This window comes from Trachymyrmex septentrionalis, unplaced genomic scaffold (assembly GCF_001594115.1).
Source record: "Trachymyrmex septentrionalis isolate Tsep2-gDNA-1 unplaced genomic scaffold, Tsep1.0 scaffold53, whole genome shotgun sequence".
NCBI lineage: Eukaryota > Metazoa > Arthropoda > Insecta > Hymenoptera > Formicidae > Trachymyrmex > Trachymyrmex septentrionalis.
In genome coordinates, this window is record NW_017305705.1 from 3,406,266 (window position 1) to 3,415,799 (window position 9,534).

General features: G+C 32.3%; 2 protein-coding genes across 2 annotated transcripts in view; both read right to left on the bottom strand.

The window, feature by feature from the left end:
• Positions 1-4,812, bottom strand: part of LOC108751900 (blood vessel epicardial substance-like) — a 17,058-nt gene extending 12,246 nt beyond the window's left edge. The window contains exon 1 of the mRNA XM_018492382.1: positions 4,601-4,812. The gene's annotated coding sequence lies outside the window, so the exon portion shown is untranslated. The remainder of the gene's footprint in view (positions 1-4,600) is intronic.
• A 2,676-nt stretch (positions 4,813-7,488) lies between these two features.
• The window catches only part of LOC108751952 (popeye domain-containing protein 3-like), a 4,534-nt gene continuing 2,488 nt past the window's right edge, over positions 7,489-9,534 (bottom strand). The window contains exons 6-7 of the mRNA XM_018492456.1: positions 9,181-9,250; positions 7,489-8,237 (exon numbers count right to left, since the gene is read on the bottom strand). Coding sequence (XP_018347958.1) covers positions 8,065-8,237; positions 9,181-9,250 — 243 coding nt within the window. The 3' untranslated portion in view covers positions 7,489-8,064. The remainder of the gene's footprint in view (positions 8,238-9,180; positions 9,251-9,534) is intronic.

The window sequence follows — 9,534 nt, forward strand, 5'->3', positions numbered from 1 at the left end:
CTAACGACATGTTATGTCGACTGCTTTAAACAATTGTATATCGTATTTGAATTAATATGTATTAATCTTTTTTTTTTCAAATTTAATAAATAATAAATAATTTTACTTAAAATTAACTTTAAAGCTAGCAAACATTATTAATAATTAAATAGTAAAATAATGATATTTCAAGAGGTCCAGTAATACGTTGCGCGTGTGACGTTGAAGCTCTATATTTTTATTTCGATCGCGTATTTTTATTTAAATTAGGTTAATTGGCTTCCTTCAATTCCAGCCAACAAATTAGCGTCGATAACGTATCGGGAAAAAAAAAAACGAGAAAACCAATGTGTGTGCTCTCTTTTATTGCTCGTACCGTGAGTCCGTATGTAAATTGGGTCTCCTGAAAATATGAAAATAATCTTGTCGACGGGAAAGATATGGCTCGCGTGACGACAATCGCTTCCTTGCGATTTTACTTCCGTTCGCCACTTTGTTCCGACCTCGAAGATGTTAGCTCGTATAGGAAACGTCGGTTCTATTAATTTTAGGATATTTTTAGAAAATTAATAAAGTTTAATTGCAGGAAGTTAATCAGGAGTTTAATCATAAATATTTCAATTTTGCACACAATAACATTTTAATGAAGACATAAATGGAACCCCCCTTTCCGTATACATTTCTATATTAGAAGAGAAAATTTCAATGAGAAGAAATTATTCGGTTATTCACTTATTCTATTACCTAATAGAAATTCAAAAACGTTGCAAAGTTGACACTGTATAGAAATGCAGATTAGGAGGGTGATTAAAATACAACAGTGTCACGTAATCATTCCGGTGTCACGTAACCATTCTAGAATCGATCTAGAATCACTGAGAGGACACATTCTATCATTCTCAATTCGTTTTACAGCGGCGGTTTGTCGGACAGCTTTTGAATTGGATTAAAGCTGGCGTAGGGTTGGAAGCTAACCCTTCGTCCTTCAATCCCTCGATTTTCACCAAAACAAGCCGCATGAGACAGAAACAGGTTCAACAGTGCGGCGTTTGATCGGTCAATCCAATTTATGTCGATGGGATTGCCTGACTTATTTCGTTTACTTACTTTACATAGAAATGAAATCGCCTATTTTCGAACACTAAAATTTCCTGGCACTGATTTTTTAGCACTGTATCCACTGCACATTTTCTTTATTTGTAAATCTATGATTTTGTCGGTGCATTCAATATTATTTGAAAGTTCGTAAAAAATGATTAGCAGATAAATAAATTTTAAGTTTTAGATAGTCTGATTAAATTATGCGTAGATTAATTTAAAATAGTCGTTGATTAAAATTTTTTAATTCGTTTTAATCTCTTAATTAAAATAAGAAAAACTAAAAATGAGATCGGTTTTTTATGACAATTAAATACATTTTACTTGAAATTTATAATTGAGCTAAATTTATTGTATATTTTAAATTTATTAATACAAAAAAATAATTTATAAAAGAAGAAGAGAGAAGAAGAGTGTTAACAAATGCAAATAAATCTCGATTCTTATAAAAATGTTTGCCGAGTCAAGGTCTCCACTGGAGCACGTTGGACTTGCACTTGGATTTACGCCGGGACACTTGTTGCCCCGTCAAGCTTATCGTGAGCGAGTCCATCGCATGTAAATAGTTTGGCGCGACTTCTTGACCTCTGTCTTGTGTACGTGATTATTTTATAAGTCACAATTGTGTGTGGTAGAGCGCGTTGTCTTTTTATCGTTTTGTCGTATCATTAATCGAAATCCTTCAATACCATGTTTTGGTTGTGCGATATCAGCTGAAAGTATCAGTCAAACAATCAACTAAAATAAGTTAGTATTAGCCAAATAGAAAGAGCATGAATTGCTCCATAAAATTGATCAATAAAAATGAGAGTGATAGGTCGCGAAAACGGCCAGTTTCTATCTCTTTCTGTTCAATTAATCGCAATATTAGAAAGAGAAGGAGTTTGGCCGTCTTCACGCTCCCTCTTTTTCATTTTTGTTGATCATATTTAATATTATACTATTTAGATACGAATGACGCAGCTCATGCTCTATGTCTTTGATATTAGCCAATACTATTAAACAAATTTTGATGATATATTATTCAGTGAATATTCCTTGAAACCAAGTACAAAACCAAAGAACAAAACAACAAATAACTTGATTTATAATATTTTATAATAATTTTATGCAGCAAAACGACCATATTTTGCAATAGGTCAATCACTTTTAAATAAGTAAGCCGATTTAAATAAACTTTTATACAAATATTTATTATTGTTTTATTAGTATATGTATAAAATTTGATTTAATTCTTATAATGTTCTCATCATATTTGCATATAAAAACGCGATTTTATATAAGAACCAAGACAAACCAAAAAATTAAATAACTTTTAAACTAATGAGAAAAATTATTGTTGAATACATAGAGATATTCGTAATAATAGAACAATCTATAAAATTTTTATATTTTTAGTACTCTTTTTAGATGTGACATATAGATTCTTAATAGCAAATACTTGAGTTACAGTACACTACTAAAAACTAGGGATGCACCGAATCATAAAATTACCAGATATAGGATATCCGGTATCTGATCGGATATTTAAGAAGACAATTTTTTTGAATCGGATATCCGACATTTTCCAGATATCCGATCGGATTTCGAGAAAGTGTCTTCTAAAAAAAAAAGCCTATAAAAAAAAAGATTGTAATTTTTCAACAAGATATTATAGCATCATGAATATGCATACTTATTTCTAGAACGTTTAGATAAGAAAAAAATCAACAATTTAATGATATCAAGTTTTAACTGAATATATTTCCGGACACTAATGATATCCGACTATCCGGTCGGATAGTTAAAAAAGTGCCGGATAATACCGGATACTGGATACTTTCTAAATATCCATCTCTATTAAAAACTGTTATATATAAAAGTAGTAAAATTAATGCAAAAACATATAAATATTTAAAAAATTAAATACTCAGTAACAATATTGTCACGTTACTAACAAAATATACATGTATTATTTGATTGTCAATGTTGATTATGTTATGTCATTGCATTTACATACTTTATATATAAAGTAGTCTTTTTAATGCGCAGTAATCCGGTAGAATGCGGATGATCGAATTCACTATAAGCCAATAAAAAGGCTAATCACAATCAACCAAGTAATAAAACTCAATCATCCCACGGCTGAATGTAAAATTCGCATTCCTGCAAATCACAAAGCTACTTATCATATAAAGTAAAAAATAAACTTTTACCCTAAATTCAAAGGAGAAGAAAAACGAATATACATAAAAACAATGTAATAAAATTTGCGAGAGAAAATGCGATATATCGAGCTATGGTACCCTTAATAGGACGATTTTAAATATTGTTTAAATAAAACAAGAGTGAGTTAATTCTCCAGATTGTGGAGACCGGTTACGGCAGGTTACGATAGAATAGAAAGCTCTTCGATGGGGTAACGTTTACTTTTCCAGTAAACAGCCAGCCGTTGTCTATAATGTGGCGCGTGGGGTTGACGCGAGCGCCGTACGAGAAGGGAGGGCTATCGACCCTACATCTGCCTATATCGACAGCAACGGAGGAACCACGCGGTCTGCAACATGCAACCCTCTTTCTTAAAGACTGCTATATACTACGACACACGTGTATCGACAAATCGACTCGGAGTCTCCGTTTTGTCGATATGCGATATCTGAAATTTAATTCGCAAGTGTGTTTTTGTGCAAAATGAAAAATATTGATACGAGGCTTATATGATGCAGCTGCACGTATCAACATATACGAGCGCTGCGTCATATCGTGAGATTCAAAGTATTGCATACACGTACATAATAATATGTATATATGCAGTAGCTACACTTTTACCGCGAAATGTTAAATCATTCAGAATATATCAACGTGTATCAATAGCTGCAATAATGAATAATTTCTTCCTGATGTGAAATAAATTAAATTATAAATTATAGCTGCACAGTTGTTTAATTCATTTAATCTAAAATAAAATTAAATCTTTAATTTTATATATATGTTTATATTACTATAAATTTTATTTGCTATTTCCATAATGTTAAGCTTCTGATTAGATGACTTAGAATTAAAAGCATTCTTTTTTTTATAAAAGTTACTCGTTTTGATTTCCCTCGAATACTTGGAAGGTTAAGCTTCATTTCGCTCTTACACGCAGAATTCTTACGAATTGCGAAGTTAACGGTTAGTTACTTACAATCTCGTCGTTTGCTTTGCACGAACGTAAAGCAACAGGTAAATGTTCTAGCATCGCATGTCACAATTAATTTCTTTTACGTCGAGACAGCGTGAACGCGACCGATTAGAGAGATTATAACATATAAGATAAAGATCTTAATTGTTGAAAAGAGTGTTTAATTCATTGTAACGTGACCTTTCACTTTTGCAAAATGACACATTTTTTTATCATTTTCAGAATATTCTAAGCCTGTCGTACAATTTAATATTCAATTATAAATGCCATTTTAATATTCTATTATTTCCATTTTAATATTCAATTATTAATATGCTATATTTTTAATGATTTACATAATAATACTTTTTAAGTCCTTACCTTATGGTGGATAAGCGATATGTCTTTTGGAATGTAAGATGATACACCTCAGTCTACTGTGAATATGCGACGACAGCAGTGAATATGAAGGCGCTGAACTCTTTTTGTCCTCGTCGGAATTCGCGACGCGAACGATCATCATTCCGCGTGACACCATCACGACCGATTATTTTTTTAAGCAGGCTTACTACGCAAGAAAAGAATCACATAGATCGATCATGTAGATCATCACAAGTAAAGTCACAATAATTAACGCGAGTTTCTCGTGATTTGTTTTAATGAAACGTTTCTGCTTTCTTCGCCGCCCAATCGCTGATGTCTGAAACATCATAAACGATTTACAAATCAGCGAGAATCTAACTTTTTCCTTAACTATTATAGAGCTAAACGAGCGTTACAATTTTGTTTCTTGATACTGTAAAGATGCAATAAGTTAACGCAAGTTACAGTAAAGTTTTGATGATTAAATCATGCGAAACGATTATAAGCGCCGTTTTTTTCTTCTTTAATCCCTTTTTAATTAGAATCTAATTAAATATAAGTAAATGATTTTTTAAAATCAAAATTTTTTATTTTTTAAATATAGACATTAAAAAAGTAAGAAGAATAAAAGCAAAAAAACAAAGAAAAAAATAAAAAATCATTCTATTTTTCAATTTATTTCAATTTTAAATATTCAAATTGTTTATAAAATATTACAGTCTTATTTTTTGATTAATTTAAACTAAAGTTTTTAAGAGGATTAAAATGTCTGTTAAATATTAAGTATAGCTAACAAATTAAAAATTTTAATTAATCTTTGAATTTGAGTTGCAATAGCTTTCTATTAATTTAGAATAGTTTAAAAAATATACATATGTTACAAATGAAAGAAAGGTCATCATTTGATTACGGAGCATTACGAAGCACAAACTCTCATCTGTCATCAACAATGATAACTTGCCAACTTTCCATTTATAACCTAATTATGCTTTGCTGACTAATACGCAACGTAGCACAAACTCAAACGACCATATTACTCTTTGTAACCTACGCGAAAGTCTCTAAATACAGATTACCTTTTCGGTATCTCGTAAGTACCTAATATCAGGTGTTCTTGCATCAGCTGCAGAACTTTCAGAATTAATCTCTATGAACTTGCTTACGTAAAAAACTAGAATTACTAAACAAAAAGATATATTCTGACATAATATTCAGCAGCCAGTATTACTTTTAATCAATAGCGATTACATATTATTTTTCACTTTCTTTTTTCATTTTTTCCCTTTCTCTATATAATATATTTTTCTAAAACTTTTTTATTCATTTTGCGGTATTGAGCTTAAAGCAACCTGAATGAATAAACAATATATATTGCTGAGACTCTTACGAGAGTAATTACGCATCCAAAATGCATGTTTTCGTTACGCTATTGATCAATAACAATCACACATTATACTCATCAGCTCTCTCATTCGTGATCTTATGAATCTCCCGCGCGATTACAGCAATGCACACTGCAAGTCCAGCAGCGAGATCATTATTCTCAGTAGTCCCTCCTCTGGTAGCTTCACTGAAAGTTGCTCAAAAATGCGCGACAGCATCTTTTTCCTCTCACCTCCTCTTTCTTCCCTCTGTCCTCAACATACCAGATATTCCGTCCGCTTGTCAGCAGGGATATGGCAACATCTCCAGTCTGGAAAACGGGTTGCATTCTTCACTGGAGCACTGTTTACACGACAGGTTGGACGCCATGGTCACTGTCGTCAGAAACGAGGAAAAGCAGTCCTCAGGGACGGCGTGTCCTTCGTCCTGTCGATGGTGACGGTGGCGGCGGTGATGTCCTTGTGCTCTTTCCACGGTATCCTACTTGCGGAACGCGATCTCATCGATGGGAAGACGCAACACAAAGGACGACGGCCACTTGTACGCTCATCTCCGCGCGGAATCTCCTCTTGCCGACGTACGCGCACATTCAGAATACGCCAGTCAGCCTCGTTCTCTTGTTGGTCACCCCGCAAAGCTTTTCTCACCCCTTTTTCCGCTTCCCCTCTTCATCTGCCACCTGTCCACCTTCAACCCCCTCGCTCGATCGCGCTCAAGCGCGCGTCCCTCTCGCTCTTAGCCGCCCTGATCTGAGGGCGCGAAACTGCACACTCCGGGGGTTGCACTCCGCACGATGACGCGCCTCTGGAGGCTCTCGCGACACTAAACTACCCTTGGAACTAGCACCACGCCCTCCGCGTAGGTGGCACCACCGCTCGTTAACCCCCTTTTCGAGGCCAAAGCATCTACTATTAACAATAAGTCTCATTCGAGAGTCCTTCATGTGGTCTATTAACCATGGTGCTTTCTCTCTCGTTCTCTTTTTCTGTTTTTCTATCTCCTTATTCATTATTCGGTCCTTTTATACATAGTTTCTTCCCTGCTGAAAATTTAGTTCTTTTTCGTGGTAAAGATATTTATAAAAAAAGTAAAATTTTGCAGAGAGGTTGAAGAAAATAACTTTTAAAATTAACAATTAATATTATAATTAAAGAATATAAATATGCAAATATATAATAATAATTTATTTAAATATTTTATTTAAATATTTTTAAAAAGAGTCAAGTTTGATTATCATAATTTTCCCTTCTTTATACGTTTTTATTGGAAATATAACGATATAACGAATGAATGTGTAAAATGGAATCAATGTAATGAGAAAATTAACGAAGTATTCTCTTTTTAATATCAGTATATTCTTATTTATTTTGTTATAAATAATTTTTTGAAGTTTAGTTAATTAAATATGTAGATATTTCTTTAACATTTTTAGTAAAAAACTTTTTTAGGTAAGAAATTCTAGATTTTTGCTAAGCTTGATTCTTTGATCGACTTCGATATTTACAAAAACATTATAGGCGCATTTTTATAATGTATTTACTTATAACATTGGATTTATTTAACGCTTGTTTTTTTTCCAAAAATTCTTAGAATACTTTCGTAAGCACTGTTTTGTTTCCTGTTTTATGGACTAGAATTTTCATTCTTCGAAAGCGTCGTATGATATTTACAGATATGTACATAGTATTAAATTTACATTATGTAGCTGCTTTTCGAAAAGTGTGAATTCGTTGCGAATTTCGTTGCTAGGCAACAAATCTACAGTGTATATACAACATCATGATTATAATATTGCAATCAGTAAAGGAATGTAATCCTTTGAGTTTTATAATGGTTCTAGCTTTAACGAAATTCAAAAGTTAGTTAATTATAGAATAATTTAACATTAAAAATCTGTAACTTCATTTTAGCAAATTAAAATCCACAAGTATGTGTATTAAACGGAAGCTAAAGGATGTGTGCTATTTCTTTTATTGCTAGTCATCATATGATGACGGCCAGCTCTCCGCGTTTTTGTAATCAAAGGCCTGTATGTCGTGTTCGAAGTCATCGGCGGCATCCATCATTAAATTCTCGTGATTCGAGTAGTTGGCGTAATGCTATTCTTCGTCAACGATCTCGCAGCTGTGATATTTGCTGGAGGAGTCAAGCCAGCTCTCCACACCGCTGGAAGCTAAGTCATCGCAGGACGGCAGCTCTGGAAGAGGTTCCATACTCGGTACGCCCTTCTTCGTCAAGTCATTGGCTGCACGTTCCTTGGATTTCTTGTTAACTGAAATAAACGGTCATTCAATGAGATAGTTGATTAATATTTATATACACACACACAAACACACACACACACACACACACACACACACACACACACACACACACACACACACACACACACATATAGAATATATATATATATTTTTTATGAAAATTGTTTATTTTCTTTTCATAGAGCTCTAAGAATTTTTTCAGAATTTTTTATTAACTTTTTAGTACTGCATTTTCTTATTTTTATTAAAAAATATGAGAAAATATGGTATTTAAAAATTCTGCAAAAATTCTTAGAGCTCTATATATGAGAAGAAAATAAATAATTTTTGTCTTTTGCAGTTTTTTTATAAAGTTGATAGTATTTGAGTAAAAAATTATTAAAAATCAATTTTCGGCAATTTTTAGCAATTAATATCTTGTTAACTATGCAAAATTATAAAACTATATAGGACTTTTCTTCTCAGTTCAGTCCATTCTACCCCTGTGCGAAAGATTTATCGTTATTTTTAGAATACTCTTACATATCTACTTACGTATCTACTTATACATAAATTAAGACGACACGAAATATAGAAAGATAATTCCTTTTTTCTTTAATTTCCTCTATTATACATAAAACAGTAATACAGGCTATTTTCCTTTTAAGGAACATAATTGATACAAACGTCGTTTTATCCTTCTTGACATTCATTGAATAACAAAGATAGATCAACATTTGTATTGATATATAGCACAGAACTTGCAATATTGCTGCAACATGCAATATTACTGCAATGTTGCAGCATTGTTGCTGCAACTTTTGTGCTGTAGGGGCTGTGTTTCCTAAAAAGAAAGCAACCTTGAGTTCAATTTGGCTTTATTGTTAGTTAGTAAGTATATTGTTAGACGTCGATTTTGTTTCTTTCTTGCGATCAGCATTTGCTTGTAAGCTCAAGGACTTCTATACTTACCGTTGATGCCTAAGCTGGCACTAATAGAAGGAAGACGAATGTCCAAATGTGATCCTTTGTTATTAATTATCTAAAATTTTAATAAAATCAAAACACGATTAAAGAATAAAATTATAGGAAAAAGGCTTTATATTTTTTAAAAATGACTAACATTATAAATATTATTACATATTAGGTTGAGTAAAAAGTCATCGCGTACTTTTAGCTAAAGTTGTATATACAATATCTTCGTCAATAATGAATGAAATTCAAATTTAAAAAAAGGGTTTTAAAGCTTGAAATCTCTACTTTTAAAAGCTTATCACATTTTTTAAGTTTATATGAGTTTGATAATTTTTACATACCAAAAACTAC